Raw genomic sequence first — 20,769 nt, forward strand, 5'->3', positions numbered from 1 at the left:
TGGATTCCCGTTTGCGCAGGCCTGGACCGCCTTTCAGATTCCAGATTTTTATAACGGTTTTGTAAATATTGTTTAAACTGAAGGAGCCACGGCAGTGAAGCGTTTGCAGTGAAGCGTCCCCTTTTCTTTTCGAGAGATCAGGCATTGAATGTTTTGCCCGGATCGTTCTTGGCTGTGGGGGGCTGTGCTGTGCACTGTGGGAAGCTGAGCAACATCCCTGGTCTCTACCCACCAGATGCCAGCAGTGCCCTCTCCCAAGCTGGGGTAGCCAAAACTGACTCCAGACATTGCCAAATCGCCCCCTTGCTGAGAAGCACTATTTCCAAAACATCCTCCCGCTTCCTGCTTAACGTTTCACACAGGCAGACCAGATCATCAACTTCCCAACACCAAAAGCACACGTACGCGAGCGTACGTGCGTGTGTCTCTTCAGGCACCGCATACGTGCCTGGAGCCGAAGCCGAATCCCACGCTCGCTGGATGGTGCCGGTTCAGTTCCTTGGCAAGTTCAGGGTCAACATCTCAGTACCGTGATGAACCGCCCGTTCGTCATCAGGCCGTTTCCTCTTCTCCAGCTGAAATCATCGTCAATATTTGCAGTCAGTTTTTGAAGTCATTTTTTGTTTTTTTCAAGCTGGAAAGAAAATCTCCACCCATGCCCGCTCTCCTCTTAATCCGTCTAGATTCCTCCTTGAGTGACACGGCCGGCCACGTTTGACACCGGATGCAGGTTTCTTCATTTGTATCCACCAGGAAGAGAGGTACCATGTTCCTGAGTTCCGTTATGAGGACCGGCTACATAACGTTCGAGGCCCAGCGCAAGATGCAAATGCAGGCCCCTTATTCACAAATTATTAAGGATTTCAAGATGGTGACAGCACCTGTTCACACACCCACGACGTCAGACCCGGCGGCCTTGGTCAGCGCCGCATCAATTTGGTTGTATTAATTTATGGATCTCGAAAACAAAATACGGTGACCCCAGTCCACTTAAAGAATTGTACTTCAGCAAATGTTTATAGCATATATTTTTTTAGATTCTCAAAAAAAAAATCCACATGGAAATCTTTTCTACATCATTACAGCAACGAAAGGAAACACTGTGGCCTTTCACCATATACATATTTTCCTGTAAATAGGACAACAGGGAAATAGTAACTGCTACTATCCACAAGGTTTTTAAGTTAGCAAAGAGTGACACTTCCACAACCAAATTATAACATAATCCCTCTCGTCCTTATAAAAATAGCCAAAACATAAACTAAATGGCTTGCGGTGAAAATTTGAGTAGTAACTTCTTTATGTTGAAAAACATTATATTCACGGAAATATTGTCCTTGTAAATGCTTTACATTAACATCATAAGGCAAACCATAGCATCTACTGGCACCTGGCGACCATGATTTTAAAAACTCAGAAGCTGAGTTTTAGACCCTTTTATTTAAAACCTGTTGGTGTACAAAGTGCATTAAAATATCCATTATCCAGCTACCAAAACAGTATGTAAAAATTACAACCCTTTCAGTTTGTCCAGGAAGGCAAATACACATTGTTTTATGTTGTAAAAAAAACCCAAAAACATCATTTCCAGAGAATGATTAATTTTTTTCCATTGAGGTGTCCATCTGTGAGATGTGAAATTGTCCTAAGTAGCTATCAAAATATTCATCTGGGTATAAATAATATAGTAAATATATAAACTCTATCTGTTACGAAAAAAGGAGAGTGTCTGCCAGTGAAGGGGACAGAAACACCCATGACGTGGCCCACGGGGTCCGGGCTCGCAGTCACATGACGTGATGCTGAAAACAGTGGGTCTGTGGACGGATTTCAGGGAGACAATTGGTTGATTTGGTTAACAACGAAATTGCTAAAAGCAATGCTTAAATTCATCAGTCTGTTCAGTCAAAATGGCCAACCCAGTAGTTCAGATCAATACATTAGCAAATGAAATGACTTACGGGTATCATGCCCTTCGTCAAGATAGAACCAATGCCAGATTCCTGGTCCGGGTCCAAGGACTGCTTAAGAAAGCCTTCCTTCATGGACCGTTCCGTCTTACCGGATCAGCATGCCCAGAATCCCACCTGACAGCTTATTAGCTGGTTCTACTAGCAGGTTCCAGCTCGGCAATAGTTTGATTTTTTTTGCGTGTTTTTTGTTTTTTGTTTTTTTGTTTTGTTTTGTTTTTTGTTTCACAACTCTATCGTAAACTATACTAGAACACAGAGGGTCCTCTACATCTTTCAAGATGTGTTTAATAAAAGTCTTTTTATAACTTTCGAGGCACGTGTACCAGTAAATAGTACTTTACGCAACGTCCCTTGTCATTACCAACTCATAAATATTAAGTGTTTTTCGGGTGAGTTATATTTGGACGTGGTAGAGACAGTCAGGGCCATGTGCTGATGTCCTGGAGAGCAAAGTCAATCCAAAGTGGTGCTGCCATTTGTAACAGAAAATGTGTATTCCCTCAGCCCCAGCAAGGGAAGAAAAATGATTTGGGGGAGAGGGAGATAGGACAGCTATTAAATGTAGTAAAGCAATGTCACAGGCCTAAAGACACTACTAAAAGGAAGAACGAAATAGACTTATGTCATGAAAGCGAACCCTACTTCTGATCAAAGACAAATCAGCCTCAGACGTTTTGAAAAATCAGTAGGATTCAAAGAGACTATTCTCAATTGCAATCTCAATTCTTAATGTTCTCCCAGAATCCTGAATCCTGGGAAAGGTAAGGTCACACATGGCCAAAGGCTTCACAACCTTTCTTTCCAACATTACCCCACCAGCCATTGGAGGGTGATTAAAGACTGGGCCATGGTGGAGTCCAAGCTCCAGAGTCAATTCATTCAATTCTCTCTTTTGCTCTCTGTTCCGGTTGAGCCAGTAAGTTTTTGACATCACAGTTAAAACACTTCGAAATAAACCACAGTAAGAAAGCCCGTTTACTGCCCTACTAGGTTCAAAGCTATGTTTTATTTTTAAGATACTTGCATATTCTGTTATGCACTGTCAGGGCGACAGGACCTACAAGGGGATCGGTATGAGATATGAGGATGTGAGAAGGTGGATAAGCGCACAAAACTACAAGAGTTTTTCCTCCAGCCCACAGAGCGTGACGAGACGAAGGCTGTTGTGAAGAGCCCGTCTGCTTCTGGGCCTCTTAATGTGCAAAACCAAATACTTTCTAAGAGTTGGAATTCCGGTTATGTTTCTTTTATAAATAATCTATAATTTTTCCTGTAGATACAAAAAAAAATTGAAGAAATTATTAAAGCGTGTACTTAATACAAAAGACAGCAAAGGGGGAGAATCGCCTATTTTGAGTCCTATCCTAGCCGATTTCTGGACACTTTTTGGCGAGATTTAGTCACACTCTGGAAGCCTGTGCTTTCTCGGTCCCTGAAAGGGTGGCCACGGCCCTTTTTAATCCCCCAGAAATCAGCTCCACATGGCCCAGTGCTCACGGCAGCTGCTCTGTGCAGTCCAGATGGTCTGGGATCGGAAGGCCAGTTATAATGGTCAAACACTTGTTCCACAGCGTGAAGGTGGGGCACACAGGCTGCGAGAATGTGATGTCGAAGGTGTAGAGGTGGATGGAGTTCAAAGCATCGTAGAAAGCGATGGAACCGTTATCATAGTCCAGCAGGATGCCGACGCGCCGGAGATGGGGGGCTGGCTCGATGGGGGTTTCCTTGCTGTTGTGTCTCACCACCCAGTTATTGTGACAGCGACACAGCGCCCAGGAAGCAGAGTTCTTGCCGATCCACTCGTGCTTTGGGGCCGATTTGTAAGCAAGGCCGATGGCATACCTGCACAAACAAAATGGTGACAGCGAGAACGGTGAGGCGTGGGGCACAGCTGCGCTAGATCCCTTCTACGGTTTTCCGGGGTCACGAGAACCGGATTCATTCTTCAAGGACCCTGACACAGGTGTTCCTCATCTCCTTCCCTCCCACACATACAGTGGGTGGAAATGGGCTGCTGTATTTACTCATATTCCTGTTTTTAGTTCCGACATTACGTGAGAATTTGAACTTTGTGTTTTGCTGCCTATCTTATCTCCCTTCCCTTCCCTTCCCTTCCCTTCCCTTCCCTTTCCCCTTCCTTCCTTCCTTCCTTCCTTCCCTTTTTTCCTTCTTTCTTTCCACTCATCAAGACCCACACAGTGAATTCTCTAGACCAGCGCTGTCCAACAGAACTTTCTGCAATGAGCGAAAGGTTCTGCTCTGTTCCGCATGGTAGCCACGAGCCACATGTGGCTACTGGGCACTTGAACTGTGGCTGCTGAGACTGAGGAACCAAACTTTAAATTTAGTTAGTTTTCATGAAGTTAAATTATGCAAATAACTGTATGTGGCTCAGGGCTACCATACACACTAGGGTTGGATGGCACAACCCTAGATTTCTCCTTTTGACCTACTTTGAATTTTTCAACCGGCACCATGTCTGTCATTTTCCATGACTTCAAGCACACTTTGCAAAAGGCGAGTGTGGAGAATGATTTTCATTTGCAGGGCAAGTTCCTCGTCCTCTCCTAGCCATTTTCCTCATCTATAACACAGGGACAATGACAGCGTCTATCTCGGATGGTTATTTTGAGGAGTAGAGGAAAGAATACATGTAAAATCCTGGGCACGAGGCCTGGCAAGGAATCTTCAGTAACTGCTGTTTTATTTTTTTTGCCCAATAACACATTACCAATAAGCATCAGAATCAGTACTTGAACCTCAGATGACTCAAAAGGCCCCAAACTTAAACAACACTCTCCCATACCTTCCCTCACCAGAAATTATGTGATTCATCATTGCCAAGAGCCCTTCTAATTAACTTCCTACTACATTTAAAAAAATTCTGAATGTCTTTGAGAGACAGATATCCTGGTTATTCTAAACGTACTCGTGGGGCGCCTGGGTGGCTCAGTTGGCTAAGCGTCCGACTCTTGATTTCAGCTTGGGTCATGATCTCACGGTTTGTGAGTTTGAGCCCCGAGCCGGGCTCTTGGCTGACAGTGTGGAACCTGCTTGGGATTCTCTCTCCCCTCTCCCTTCCCCCTCTTGCGTGCTCACTCTCTCTCAAAATAAAGCTTACAAATAAATAAATGTACTCTCAACCGCTCAAAAAAAGTTGAGAATTCTTTCTACAATGTTCTAAGCTCCCTAATCTCTTTTTACCCTGCTGAGGTATGCCACCATTAACATTTGCGATATTTCAGACATTAAGATAAGCAAAACTCATCATTCTTAAGAAAGAATAAATGATTCAGAGCCCAACTTTTAATATGTTGTAGCAGAAGCCAGTCTAAGTGGATATTGACATATGGTACCTTACCCAGTGCAGACAGAAAAAGACTTCATTGGTCTTTGATAAAACGACATTCTTTTAAAAATCACATGTTGGATTTCAAATACAATCACTTTAAGAGTGGTGTGTTAAAAAGAAATGAAAGTAACATGCTATCACTGAATTAAAAAAGAGGATGGAATTGAAAATCAGTAAAGGCCAGTGTACCAGCCTGTCTGCCATCACCTTGGCCTCCTCTCTTCCTTCTTGCCAATCCTGTTCTGCATCTCAGGGTGAATCCCGGGACTGTATCTCCCAGAATCCCTTTTCAAGTGGGAGTCTGGGTCTCGTCCTGCCACCGTGATGGCTTTGCAGAAGATCTGGAAGTTCTAAGAGGTGGGGAAATGCCCTTTTCCAGACAACAGACAGCAGAGGTGAGGTTTGCGGGGGCTTCTGGCAAACTCCAGAACTTACCAGGGGGGTTCTGGTAAGCCGCTGGCTCCCCTCCTCCGTGGGGCTCCTTGACTGACTTCTGTTTTTCTGCTGAACCCTACCTACCTGAGGCACGTTGGAAAGGTTTTTGTTTTGTTTTTGAGTATTTTCCCCAGAGACCTTCACTATGCCCCAGCAGACGCCGTTTCCGTTTTTCAGATAACCCGGAACCTGCGTTTGCATCACAAAGTAGCCATGTCTGTATTGCTTCCTTCTTGTCGCTGGTCACCACTCTCATGTTTTATTAAAGAACTCTGCTGTTGATTTCCCAGCTGAGCCTTAACTGAACCCGCCGGGAAGTAGCCGCAGGTTATGGTATGGCAGGTATGACGGACTTCATTTAGCAAATGGGAAAACACGGAGGTTAAAATTAAGAGCAGAATCCAGAATCTCGCCCCTTCCCCCTCGACTTCTGGCCCAGTAATCCATATACGAACCCAAGTTTAGTTAACACCATTTCATAAAACACCAAGTGCACATTAACAGCATTAGGGAGTGAGAAAATAACTCTGTGTATAGTCTATTAAGCAAAGGAAAATATCATTATATGATCATTAATCTGTAAAACTATGTACGTATTTCCATCGAGCTTGAAAGGTGCAGGCAGAAGGTAATGTTCCATTAAGTTACGCAGTGAGACTTGGAGAATTCAGAAAGTATAAAAATTACGTTTCTCAGAGCGATGTTAACATGCCTCATTGCAGGGATCATAACATACATGTTAATTGAAAGTCGGGACTGTATTTCACGAGAAAATATACGTGTCGTTAGCTGGTGCAAATCAAGGCATCACAAGCATTTGATCATATGGGTCACCCCTTCCTCTCTAACACCTCCCAGGAAATGTTAAACCACTTTCTACATGAGAATTTTTTCTGAAATTGACACAATCCAGTTTGTAATGATCCAAAGTGCGGCAATTAATTTTAGAATTTTCCCCCCCTCATGAGTTGGTTTTGACATCTGGAGGGTGTTTTCAAGGTAATACCGATCTGTGTTTATATAACTGAAGAGGTCTGGTGGAATTTCCCGCACCATTCGTCAATGGGAATGAGATCATAATGATCGGGTATCATTTATCATAAATAATTATTAATGGGGTTGTAATTATTTAGACACTGGATTCTGTCCCAGGTTAATACAGCACGTTAATTAACTAGAAATGTTTGCTCCTTTGCACCTGCAAAAATTCATTGTATTTTCCTTTGGGCTTTTATCTTGCCCCACTGCAGCTATAAATGCCAATCTGGCCCAGAGCCGAATAGGGAGGTTGGGGGGAAGGATTTGTCCTCTATCCTCCGGCAGGATGTTGGAACAGGAAAATGTTCTAGGCAAAGAGAATCGTGGGGATCACAACGGAAGAAAACCTACTTGCTTGGCCAATATAGGTACCATTCTGGGGAGAAAGGAGACACCCAAGCTTATGATTTCACTTTTTAGATTTCTGTCGACTTGTACCAACACTGCAAGGGACTTCGGACACAATGTGTCTTAGCATCCTTATCTCAAAAATAGCACTGTTACAATACTCATCATTGCAGGTTATGCCGATGTGAGGTGTGTCTTTTTAAGCAAGGTTGAAGCTCTCACTCGTCAAGCATACCATTGTAAGCCCTAGCGTAATTATAATGTTTCAAAAGCACAAGCACGGTGGTTAAGAGCAGAAAGAGATCAGCAACCTACAACCCATGGGCCAAGTCTGGCTCTCTGCTTGTTTTTAGAAATGAAGTTTTATTTGTGCCCTGCCACACCCATTCGTGGACATACGGTCCGTGGCTGTTTTCCCGCTACAACAGGAGAGTTGAGTTGTTGGGATAAAAATCATCTGGCCTGCCATACCAGCAACACTGGCTTTTTAGCCCTTTACAGAAAAGCTTGTGAACCCTTGGCTAAGCGCTTGTACCCTGCAGACTTCCTAACCCTGCCACCTCTGAGCTTTGTGACCTTGAGCCAGTGGGCACGTGCCTCAGCCATCTCATCTGTAAAGCAGGAATAGCAGCACCTGCCTTTGTGGGGCTGTTAGGATGAACGGATGAGTTAACATCCGTAGAATGCTTAGACCAGCGCCTGGCACATATGCCAAATAAAAATAAAACAGCTGCCTTTTTGGGCAGTAGCGAACAGGTGTTTGTGAGACGGCCAGCCAGAGTAAGGGGGGGGAGCAGTCTGTGGCTGTGGAATAGACAAGGTCAGCTTTGTGAGACGAACTAGGCAAGGTTAACCAATTGCAGCGTGGACACCGCACCCTGACTGGATCTAACGGACCTTTCGAAGGGATTTCCAGCCTATGATCGCTGCTTCACCCTCTCGGCTCCTGGCTATTTACAGTAATCGGCCCAGTCCAGAATCACCAAACATACAGGGCAACGGCAATTAGTTTTTTTTAAAGGTCGGAAAGTAGTGTTTTAGAGTAGGAGTCAGCTAACGTTTCCGGTAAAGGGCCGCCGAGTTCGTATTTTCGGCTTTGTGGACCACAGGGTTCCATCTCAACTGCTCGACTCTGCTGTGTGGCTCAAAGGCAGCCACAGACAATGTGGAAAACAATGGGCACGGATGTGTTCCCATTACACTTTATTTACAAAAACAGGCACGGGGCCCCAGGGCTCTAGTCGGCTGACCCGCATGGGACAGGACTCGATCACCTTAGCTGCAATTCTCGGAGTGAATTTAAAAAAAAATGTTCTTCCTGGCTGAATGGTAGATCAGATGACTGCTTTGCGGATACTCACCCCCTCCTCTCACCTCCACGGGAGGAATATACTTCCCTAGACCACTGGCTTTGGGTGTGGCTCTGTGACTGGCTTTGGCCAATCGGAGGTCAGCAGACGGTGACGTAAGCAGAGGCTCCTTGAGAAAGACATGGCCCGGGTGCCCCTCGAGTCCAAAGAGGATGAAGAGACACAAAGAATGGACCTAGATCCAACCTGCAGCTTAAAGCAAAGCCCGGCTGAGATTGGTCTTGACAGCTAACCCATGGATGTGGGTGGTTGGTGAGCGATAACGAACGATCATTTTGAAGCCACTGAGTTTCGGGGCGCTGGTTATGCAGCATTACCATAGCAACAACGGACTAAAAAGGCTTTTCTGCCTATTATTCTTCAAGATGGGCTCTGGTATGGATGAATGCTCCGACACAGCACAGCCTAAGACGTGCCTTTTGTATAACGGGAGGACGATAGATAGAATTGCCTACCATGTGCTTCCACTTATGACCACCTCCCAGTAATGCCGACCGCTATCAATGAACACGTTTCCAGCGACACCATAGCTCCCTTGGCTGGTGAAGCGTTCAGGCGTGTGACTCTTTTTGGATGATGACTCATCACGTTCTACTGTCAAGTTATCGTGGGACACCTTCAGCTTCCGATGTGCAGATTTGGGGTCCAGTTTAAATGGTTGGCCTGGGAACGAGTTTGCGAAACACAAAGAGGAAGAAGAAAAGGACTGTTTATTTTGACATGACCAAGAATGTCTTTTCAGAATCAGATTTATTTTTTTTTTAAACATTTATTTATTTTTGAGACAGAGAGAGACAGAGCATGAATAGGGGAGGGGCAGAGAGAGGGGGAGACACAGAATCTGAAACAGGCTCCAGGCTCTGAGCGGTCAGCACAGAGCCCGACACGGGGCTCGAACTCATGGACCGTGAGATCGTGACCTGAGCCGAAGTCGGACGCTCAACCGACCGAGCCACCCAGGCACCCCTTTCAGAATCAGATTTAAAAAGCACAGTAATATAGTGGAGATGAACACGTCCCTGCATTCATGAACTCCCCGTCCATCAGTTCCAAGACAGGGATCCAGAGTTGTTACACCTAAGGACTCAACAGTACCATGGGCAGGGCTCAACCACAGCTATCTTCATGGGTCCCAGATGGACCCAAGCAGCACAGGTACATACTGGCCAAACAGTGTCCCAAAAGGAAGGAGAAAATGAGGACTTCATTTTCAACCATTCCCATATTCAGTCCAGCTTAAAATGTGGCTCATGCTCAGCAGACTTCAGACAAGAAACCAAAGAAATCAAGATTGCAGATTTTGGCAGATGGAATATTCTATAGGCTTTACGTTATTCTGAAATTGTTGAAAATTAACAATTGTTCCCGTGAGCTCAGAATGGCTATAGAGATGTGTATTTTGGGGGCGCCTGGGTGGCTCAGTTGGTTAAGCATCCGTCTTTGGCTCAGGTCATGATCTCAGTTTGTGAGATCGAGCCCCGCATCGGGCTCTGTGCCGACAGCTCGGAACCTGGAGCCTGCTTCGGATTCTGTGTCTCCTCTCTTGGTCTCTCCCCTGCTTGTGCTCTCTCTCTCTCTTTCAAAAGTAAATAAATAAACTTTAACAAGAAAAAAATGTGTATTTTTCAGCCCACAACAAGGTCAGGGAAAAAAAATGTGATCATAACACCTGGGTTTTCTACTCCTGAGTTGTGTGTGTGTGTATACATAATCAAATAAATATGAAATAAAAAATATATATTAAATAAGGCCCTCCCTACCTCTCTATTTCATTGTTCACATTTGTGTTTTGGAGACTGAACCATTAGAAAATCTTGGCAGAGTCCCACCTGAACATCTTGTCATAGTCGTTGTTACTCCTTTGGATTTAACACTGCTTTGGAGGACCGCCTGCCATCCAATACCACATCGGGTACAAGCTTCTAAAGGTGGGAAATGAGTTACGAGAGGACGCAAATACCATGATGCCCAAACTCCACAGCCACTGGTGCAGTTGGTAGGCCCGCTGGGAGACAGCCAGTGGAAAAGTTTGGGAAGTTGGCTGTGGCGATACATGATGCCGCTGAGAAACTGACACCGAGAGCCTGGGGGAAGGCGTGTTAGGTCATGTGCGGGGAGGCCAGAGGATTTCCAGTCTCCACTCGGATACAAACATGACGCTGACACCTCTAAAATCCTTTTAGATCAGGGCCAGCACATCTTTCTGGTAAGAGGCCGGATAGGTATTTTTAGCTCGGCTGGCCATGTGGTCTCTTCTGTGGGCGCTTAACAATGCTATTGCGGCACGAAAGCAGCCAGAGACAAGAGGTAAAAGGACGGGCGTGGGTCGTGTGCCAATAAAACTTTATTTATAAAAACAGACAGCCAAATTTGGCTGTAGTCTGGGCTGTAGTCTGCTGACCCGATTTAGATTTCTGTCCACATCACAGAAAAGGTTAAAGAGAGAGCTGAGAAGATCTTCAAGTGTTGATCAGGGCACGGACATTCTCAAGAGGCTGTGAGACCTATTGGATTACCTGTGTCATTTACATTTCAGCTCGTCCTGTGAAATAAATATGCCCTCAGGAGTGATCACATCAGCAACTATTAGGGATAAAGTATGAACCAAGGCAAGAAGAGCATGAAGATAGTTTTGCTTCAAATATTTCAACTTTTAAAGGTGGAAGACGGAATGTATGCAAAAATAACCAGACGCTAATGGGCAGACTAGGAGGAAATGTCAAAAAGGCCGCCATCACGGAAAACGAGGGCCGTGTTCTGGTTGCCCTTCTTCCAGTGAGAAATATCAGAATGTTATAGCCATCAGAGAGACTGGCCTCACGGGGCGCCTGGGTGGCTCAGTGGGTTAAGCGTCCGACTTCAGCTCAGGTCACGATCCCGCGGTTCACAAGCTCGAGCCCCACATCGGGCTCTGTGACGACAGCTCGGAACCTGGAGCCTGCTTCGGATTCTGTGTCTCCCTCTGTCTCTGCCCCTCCCCCTCCCTCTAAAAAATAAATAAACATTAAAAAAAAAAAAGAAAGATTGGCCTCATAATGGTGAGATGTGTCCTGTCTCGTCTCAGCTCACACCCTCACCTACACATGCACGGAGCGGGATCACGCCAGCTGAGGTCAGGCCCAACCCCTGCCCCCTCAGTGAGCAAATTCCACCTGTGCCTCAGCTGTGTTTCTCACACAAACCCTCGCCTGCTCTGTCCAAGTCAGAGGCTTCTGCTTTCATGAGGACACATCGGTGCAAGGAACAAATTAATCACTTACTTTACTAAAGAATTCAATTCACTGTAATATTTGCACACATAGGAGTTTGGCAAACCACAGCCTGCAGGCCAAATCCAGCACACTGCCTGTGTCTGTCAATAAAGTTTTATTGAAACATAGCCACGCCCATTCATTTATGCGTAATCTGTGGCTGCTTTTGCACTACAATGGCAGAGCTGGATATGAGCAGATGGTGACGGAGACCGTCTGACCTGCGCAGCCCCAGATATTTACTATTTGGCACATTGTAGAAAAAGTCTGCCAACTCCTCGCGTAAAACTTGATAACATCTGTTCAATGACTGCATGTCTAGAAATAGAAGATGACATTATCTATAGTCTACATGAAATGAATCCATTATCTTTAATATTTAATATTTAAGTCTGATGGAGCACAAGCAGGATGTCTCCAAGATACAGAATTAACCTCGGTGTATGTATTTACTCATTTTTTCCCCCTAATTAATGTCTAAAAACATCTCCTCCTTTACCAGCAGAAACACTGGGAGGAGAAAGGAGCCCAGTGTTTAAGAGCATGTGTCTTAAACACCTATGTCTGGAGGAAAATAGACGTATTTGACCACTGAAATCAAGGCCTTGGGTTAAGTGAGGGTTCCTCTTGAAAAGCAGTTAACTATTCCGTTGACCAGCTGAGAACCTTATAACACGGTGCCGTACCGACACGCTCCAATTTGCTTTCTCTCGGGAGGTCCCGGGCAAAGAAACTCCATGTTACGGAACATATTTCTAGATCAAAAATAGTCAAGAGAAAAGAGAGGATAAAACAAAACACATGTGGGCAGAGACAGAGAGGGAGACGACGGTGTTACAAGACACATGTATCGGCCAGATCTCTCTTTGTTGTGTCCTGTGTGGTGTGGGATGTTTCGCATCAGCCCCGGCCTCTAACCACTAAATAACAGTAGCATCCGCCTCAGTTGTAACAACCCAAAATGTCTCCGGACACTGTTCAATATCCCTGGGGTGGGCAGAATCGCTTCTAAGAATCACAGACCTAGCCAGACAGATATCTGGAGTAAAATAAAGAATTCCTGAAGAAACAGCTGTTCATGTGCTCTTCTGCTATGGAAAGCAATACTACAGGGGCGCCTGGGCGGCTCAGTCGGTTGAGCGTCCGGCTTCGGCTCAGGTCATGAGTTCACAGTTCGTGGGTTCGAGCCCCGCGTCGGGCTCTGTGCGGACAGCTCGGAGCCTGGAGCCCGCTTCGGATTCCGTGTCTCCCCCTCTCTCCGCCCGACCCCCACTTGCGCTCTGTCTCTGTCTCTCTCAAACATAAATAAACATTAAAACGAAAGTTTTTTTTTTTTTAAAAAATGAGCAGACTGAAGTGCAGAGAGGTGGATGGACTCACAGCCCTTAAGGGTCGAGTCAGTTTTGGAACCCGTTAGCTCTGGACTTGCTTCTTGAGGCTGTCGGCGATGCCCGAGGCAGAGAAAAGGAACAGAAAGGGGGGACCGAGGCAGCTGAGAGGAGAGCAGGAGGGAGGCGACACTTACTGTTTGTCTTCAACTTCCCAGGCTCGCTGCTGCGGCTGCCCGCCTGGTTGATGGCCTTGACGATGAAGATGTACTTGGTGCCGCTCTGCAGACCGTGAACGGTGTAGTGGTTCTGCTTGATGTTGGGCACGATCATCCAGCTGTCGGCAGAGTTACACAGACCTGCAAAACCAAGCAGAACACGGTGCGGTGCTTTGGCGCAAGCGTGGGGCGACGTCTGCGCGACTCCGAGTCTGTGTAATCGGGGGTTACGTGAACCACAAGTGGGGTGCTTGGCCACTTCTGAGAGAGACCCCTAGTATGTTCCAGTGCTCAGTCTCCTGCCTACGGTAGGTGATCAACCTGTATTTGTTATTATATATTCCTATTGTGTGCTCTAAATGGAAAAACCAGTTACAACTATTATCTTGCGGGGGGACGCCTGGGTGGCTCAGGCGGTTGAGCGTCTGACTCTCGGTTTCGGCTCAGGTCATGATCTCACGGCTTCGTGGGTTCGAGCCCCTCATCGGGCTCTGTGCTGGTGGCATGGAGCCTGCTTGGAATTCTCTCTCTGTCTCTCTCTCTCTTGCTCGCTCACTCTGCCCTTTCCCCACTCATGCTGTGTCTGTCTCTCTCAAAATAAATAAACCTTAAAAAAGTATTAAAAATTATAACACAGGGGCGCCTGGGTGGCTCAGTCGGTTAAGCGTCCGACTTCAGCTCAGGTCACGATCTCGCGGTCCGTGGGTTCGAGCCCCGCGTCGGGCTCTGGGCTGACAGCTCAGAGCCTGGAGCCTGCTTCGGATTCTGTGTCTCCCTCTCTCTCTGACCCTCCCCCGTTCATGGCTCTGTCTCTCTCTGTCTCAAAAATAAATAAACATTAAAAAAAATTAAGATAAAAAAAATTGTTATAACACAAATTCTGTTCAGCGTAAAGAGCAGCAAAGGCACTTCTGTCTGGTGTCTTGTGCACGTGTGTGTGTGCGACGTGTTGTTAGGGGCCGTGGTGATGTAAAGAAAGCGGCGGGTTCCCACTGGGTCCGCTCTCTGCACCCTCACCCCACACTCTTGTTACGGTAACCCTTAAAATTTGCACCTCGTCAATTGTGAGACTCAGGAAAGTGAGAAGAGACCTGAATCACGGATGAGAAGCTGAACCTCCAATTCCTCACCCTGCCCCGGATCCAGGCCTAAGTGACTTCGCACTGGCTCGCTCCCCAGATGGGATATATCGCCCTACGACACGGCCTTCGATTTGGCCGTGTGATTGGCTGCAAGGGCAGGCATTACAGGGCCTTGAGACTGTGTTGAGCCCTCGTGCCTCTGCCTTTGCCACGGGGAGAACATTCCCCAGATAGCCTGCTCATCGCAGCAGGAGGAGAGATCTAGGTCACAGCTCTACAGGCAGCCGGTGCCTGAGGGAGGCCAGCAGGGCCTGGCCCAGCTGCTGACAGGGGAGCTAGGAAAATGATCATCGGGGCTGTTTGCGATGCAGACTTAGTGTGGCCGTAATTAACCAAGTCAGGAGCCTACGAGGGTTCCCTACAAGAACCCCGAAGCAGGCAGCCGAGGGCCCAGTGCGGCTCTTAGAAGAGCAGGAACGGGGAGTTTTGACCAGCTGCATTCCCTGGCACGGCTGGTTTCAGAGTAGAGTTCCGGCTGCATTCTGCAGGATGTGGGTTGGGGGGCAGGCTGAGGATTTATGATGCTTGGAAGAACATGGAGGGAAAAGGAAGCCCGTTTTGTTTTGCAGCTGGCTGATGCTGAAAACATCTCTTTGGTATTGGGCCCAACTCTCCTCTCTCCACCCATCAATCTCCATCCACTCTAAGAGAACATTTTCCCAGCGCACCCGCCCCCCCCCCCCCCCCCGCGACTGGCTGTCATGAAGTTTCCTGGCTCTGGTGAATTTCCTTCACCATTTCTTGGTAGAGGGCTGGGCCCCTCCACTTCCTGAGGGGCTCCCAACTCCCCCCACTCTTTCCCTTTCAGTGGATTTGCAAGTCAAAGGATTCGTTCTTTTGATCTTGAGGCAACTTATACCTTACCATAATCCCAAGAAGCAGTCCCTTAATCTTTCTTTGGTCTCACCTCTTTGAGAATCTAATAAAACATTTCTAAAGAAAGAAAGTCACATGTGCATTTCCATACCAACCCACAAATATTTGCATAGCATTCCAAGGTATTCACAGCCCCATGACATCTGTCTTTGAATCCTACTAAATGCTTTCTCCAACTCTGGAGCTCAAGTGTTCCTGGTAGTCTCACAGTTGGAAGGAACCCTGAAAGTATTTTGTCAAGTGTGAAAATTCACCTCATATGATTTGTACCTTAGGTGCATAGTATCTTTAGACACACTTCAGTGAGTCATAGATATATACATGACCCTGTGAGTTTTCTGTCACCTCTTTTCGTCCCCACCTGCGAACATTTCGCCAGGAGGACTGCCAGACTTGATAAAGCCAGCGAAAAACAAGGGAACAACGGGAAACTCACAGAACGGGTTGAGTGGGTGTCGGAGACATGGCATCCACCCCACTCCTCCCCCCAATTTCCCCCTAACTCTTAGACCCAGGAAAACACGCATAAGTGGTTCAGCAACATGGGACTCTCCTTACTACGTATCTTTTTTGATACTTTCTCACCTTACTTTTTCCTTGAATGTAGCTGCAAGAAACTCAATGCTTCTGGATAGCGGCATGGCCAAATGAGAGATTTCGATCCAACCAGAGAAGGGCCATTTTGAACGCTGAGCTCTGGGCCCCAAGCCTGTCTAACTCACTTTAGACATTTAATAATAATCTTACAATAGCAATAAAACAAAAACAACGAGCTTTTCTATTGCCTAGGATAATCTACTCATATGCCTAGACCTTTGTCAACAGCAGTCAAGCACGAACGAAAACAATAACAGCATTCAGGAGAATCAAATGAGAATCTTATCAATGTCACTGCGTTTACACTGGTCCCGTTTAATTGCCTACGTTACAGTAAAATGAGTATTGTGGTCAAAGAAAGCGAATGTAAAAATGTTTCAATAAACTTTACATCACTGTACAACCGAAAAGCTGGGCCTCATGTGGTGGGGGAACGCTTTCAACAACATCCTAAAGCAGACAGCAACTTGGCCTATAATCCAGAGTCTTAACCCAACAAAGATTTATGTTTCAGAACGCTTTACTGAACAGGAAAGGGACTCTGACCATCCTGATTATTTTGAAGAGGTCACTAATTTTTCTCCTTGACTACTAAAAGAACAAAATGTTTACGGCGTAGTAAAATTTGATTGGATGGCTTTGCACTGGGACAATCTGCTTTCGTGAATACTCACTATTCCTGTTTAGGCTTACCTTTGTGTTATTATTATTGCCGGGGCAATAACCGAGGAGTTGATTAAAAATGCCAAGAAAGCAACACCGACCATTTTCTTTTGGGGGCTGGAGTAAGGGGGTGGGTGCCTCAGAGTACAAAGCTATTGCGTGGCTAGCGTCGCTCTTGTGCCAGACCTCTCTGCCCCGATACCCCACCGTGTCGGGACTGTCGACCGGGTTTTCTTCACCTCTTTATGAGACACCCATGTAACTTCCCTCGTCTCCCGACAGAAACTTCCCTCGTCTCCAAATTCGTTTTCAATCGTCTTTGAGGGTATTCCGCCGTTCACCTTCTCTAATTCAGCTTGAAGTATTAAAACAACAATGGAACTTGGAAGATAATTAGTTCATAATGAAACTTAATTGAGTTTTTCAATTTTATACATTTTGTTCTCATTCACAACGGGTCAGAAGCATTTCCCTACATAATGCCGCTCATTACAAGATCCTAATTACATTTGGGATTTCAGAGCCTTGTATAGCAACTGTCATCTTGTAGTAAAACATTATGTATAAAACATGATGCAACATGGACACCCTTCTGAGAGGCTGTGCACCGGCTGCTAACATCCTTTGTTTCTTTTCACAGATTGGACAGAAGCGCACATTCTTTTCCTTCTTCTCTATCTGTTTAATAACTTTCACGAATGTTTTCAAAATGACTAAAATTAATTAAATACAGATAACTGCTTTGCCATGAACACTTGGAGAAATGCATCTTATGACTTTGGCTAGTGATAAAAATAGGCTGCTGGGAAAAGGCCCCATTTAAGAGTGCAAATGGTGCACTGGAAGAAGTTCTGGAAGAAAACATGAAAAACGTGGCAAAATTAAATACATATCTACTTATTAATAAGCAATTCATTAACATCTGCAGTCGCAAGTCTGTTAATAAAAATGCGTAATAAAAAATTAATAGCGTCGTTAATTTTGCATTTGAATATATGAATTTGGTTAGGGAGAGCCTTTTTATAAGATTAAAAGCTGCACAGATCTTATCTAATTCTCCTTCACCAAAGTCAGTTGTGGGCAATTAACTAGGATTTATTCTGACAAGTGAAGGCACCGGTGACCTAGCCGCACAAGGAGCCAGGACCAGTTTGGGAGTATAATGCCTTCGAATTTTCCGTACAGTTTTATTATTAGATCTTGTCATTCAATGTGACATCTGCAAGGGATATTCCTCCAAATGGTAGGACAGATGGACAAACAATATTCAGGGAAGGGCTTTCACGTGACGATTGTGCAAAATGCTATCGCGTAGACAATCCAAATGTCATGACAGACATTTACCATATGACCAAAAATACTAGCTTTTTATTGTTTTTAAAGGTTCTTTGGTTTTTGTTTTTAACATCTATTTGCTTTTGAGAGACAGAGAGAAACAGGGTGCCAGCAGGGAGGGGCAGAAAGAGACAGAGAGGGAGACACAGAATCCGAAGCAGGCTCCAGGCTCTGAGCTGTCAGCACAGAGCTCAACGCGGAGCTCGAACTCACAAACCGCGAGATCGTGACCTGAGCCAGAGTAGGTCACTTAACCCACTGAGCCACGCAGGCACCCCCAAAATATCAGCTTTTTTTTTTTTTTTTTAAAAATGCAATGACAGGCGACTGTAGTCTATATTTTTGTACGAATAAGAACTTTGAATATTTATGTGCCAACACTGTGGCAAATGCGGGGCTAAGACCTATACTTTTGTTATCTCAACCATGTGAAGGTAAAACATTACCTCTTCTTACAGATGAGGAAACAGATTCAGAGGACGTTAGATGATTTGCCCCCAAATTATGGAGCTAGTGTGGCCCAAAGTTGGGATTCAAATCCAGGTCTCTCTCAGTCACTACAAATACGTATAATAAGAAGGAAATAATTTGAAGATCTTTGCATCTCACTCGCCTTTTTAAAATGTTTTTTAATGTTTACTTTTGAGAGAGAGAGAGAGAGAGAGAGAGAGAGAGAATGCCAGCAGGGGAGGGGGAGAGAGAGAGGGAGACCGAGAATCTGAAGCAGGCTCTACGCTGTCAGAGCAAAGCTTGACGTGGGGCTCGAACCCAGGAGCAGTGAGATCGTGACCTGAGCCACAGCTGGTCGCTCAAGCGGCTGAGCCACCCGGGGGCCCCTCAATTGCCTATTTATCTAAGTTTATTCTTTCCTTGTTACAACTTGATCCTATAGGCCTCAGGGCTTCACTATAGTGGCTCAATGGACATTCAAGGGACAAATAACTCTCGAGACCAACAAACGGATGAGTGTACCCCCATTAGATGAGCACCTACAGTGTCCCTGCTTTCCATCCGTCCTGGGAGAATGGCCTTTTTGGCACCTGTGCGTTAAATAAGCAAGGTCTGTCATTTTCATGAAGTCATTCCCATGTATTTTCTTGTGGCCACTGCTCTTGGGGAACAAAACACCTTCCCTGGAATCACCAAGCATAAAGCTGTGGATTCAGGAGCGCTGTTGCCACGGGATTTCCATGGGCATGGCCTTCGCTCCTCTATTCCATTTATATGTCTTGTTGGGGTATTATTTTTCATGCCGACAGCATGGAAGCCAAGTTAGTCACAGCTTAGCCACCTGAGAAGCCCTAAGTTTCAAGCAACAGATCTCTTCTTTTCATTCTGGGGATGGAGGGGCGAGCTGGTATCGAGTTAGGGTTCTAGAGCGGGCTGCCTTCTGGCTCTGCTTCCTTGCTCCTGGCCGTATCTGTCCCCTTTGTGATGGAACCCTGAAGGCCCTCGCGTTCTGACTCTGGCCTCGCCCAGGGGACTTGCTTTGGCCTGTGGCACATCGGCTAACACGACAAAGGCAAGGGCTTGCAAAGCACATGTGCAAGCGAGCCTGCCCCTCCACCCGCACGCTGCGATCGCCAGGAGAAGGCACCTGAGCGGGACTGTGGGAGGGCACAGTGTGCCCCGGCCGAGCAGCCGGACCATGACGGAGCCTCACCAAGGTCAGCGGGACCTTCTAGCGGACTCCCACCGGATTCCGGACACACAAGCAATGCGTGTGGATTGTCATCCGCCACCTAGCTTCTGCGGTTGTTGGCTGTCCAGCAGAAGCCAACTGATACAAAGGCCCGCCAGTCCAGGCCAAGGCGCTATGTACTGTCCAAACGCTCATAATCATTTGATTCAAGACACCTCAGGAAAGACATAACTTGGGTAGCCGCCGCGGTTCTCACTCTACTATTCATGATTTTGTGCATTTCTTTCTCCTTGAGTGTGAGCAACACCTGTGACCTGCTTTTAACCAAGAGAATATGGCAAAGGACAAAAGTCTTACCATCGTTATCATCGTTAACGCTCCTGGTGTTATATTATATGGCAAAGGTAAAGGGAGTCTGCAAACGTACTTAAGGTCCCTAATCCGTTGTCCCCGAGTTCATCAAAAGAGAGAAAATTCTGGGTGAAAAAAGCAAGGTAAGGAGCTGTGTATGGCATGTTACCTTGTGCGCCCCTAAAAAGGTATTTCTCTGTGACTGTGATTGTATACGCACGCCCGTCTATTAACAGACTGTCCCAGGAAAGATGCATGTGAAATAGAATTGATGTAGTGGGTAACTTTGTTTTTTTTTCTTAATATTTTTCTTTTTTTAAAGTTTATTTTGAGAGAGAGAGAGAGGGAGAGCATGTGAGCAGGGGAGGGGAAGAGAGGGCGAGAGAGAGAATCCCAAGCAGGCTCCCGCTGTCAGCGCAGGACCTCACATGGGGCTCGAACTCACGAACCACGAGATCGTGACCCGAGCCGAAATTACGAGTCAGATGCTCAATTGAAGGAGCCACCCAGGGGCCCCACAGTGGGTAACTCTGGAACTGAGGTGGCTGGCGTATTGAAAAGCATCCAATTTTCACTAGATACATTTTATACGTTATTATACAGTGTTTGTGCATTGCTCACTAAAAAGAAAGATTTTAGGGGCGCCTGAGTGGCTCAGTAGGTTAAGCATCTGACTTCAGGTCATGATCTCGTGATTCATGAGTTTGAGCCCCACGTCGGGCTCTGTGCTGACAGCTCAGAGCCTGGAGCCTGCGTCGGATTCTGTGGCTCCCTCTCTCTCTCTCTGTCCCCTCCTCAGCTCATGCTCTGTCTCTGTCTCTCAAAAAAGAAATAAACGTGAAAAACAATT

The 20,769-nt window shown here is 46.1% G+C and overlaps 1 protein-coding gene across 2 annotated transcripts in view; it reads right to left on the reverse strand.

Moving 5' to 3' along the window:
- Nucleotides 1-2,318: 2,318 nt before the first annotated feature.
- The window catches only part of MID1 (midline 1), a 148,310-nt gene continuing 129,859 nt past the window's right edge, over nucleotides 2,319-20,769 (reverse strand). For both annotated transcript variants that reach the window (XM_049643416.1, XM_049643415.1), the window contains exons 8-10: nucleotides 13,293-13,454; nucleotides 8,972-9,179; nucleotides 2,319-3,815 (exon numbers count right to left, since the gene is read on the reverse strand). In XM_049643416.1, the coding sequence (XP_049499373.1) occupies nucleotides 3,467-3,815; nucleotides 8,972-9,179; nucleotides 13,293-13,454 (719 nt within the window). In that variant the 3' untranslated portion in view covers nucleotides 2,319-3,466. The remainder of the gene's footprint in view (nucleotides 3,816-8,971; nucleotides 9,180-13,292; nucleotides 13,455-20,769) is intronic.

The sequence above is a fragment of the Panthera uncia genome, chromosome X (genome assembly GCF_023721935.1).
Source record: "Panthera uncia isolate 11264 chromosome X, Puncia_PCG_1.0, whole genome shotgun sequence".
Classification (NCBI taxonomy): domain Eukaryota; kingdom Metazoa; phylum Chordata; class Mammalia; order Carnivora; family Felidae; genus Panthera; species Panthera uncia.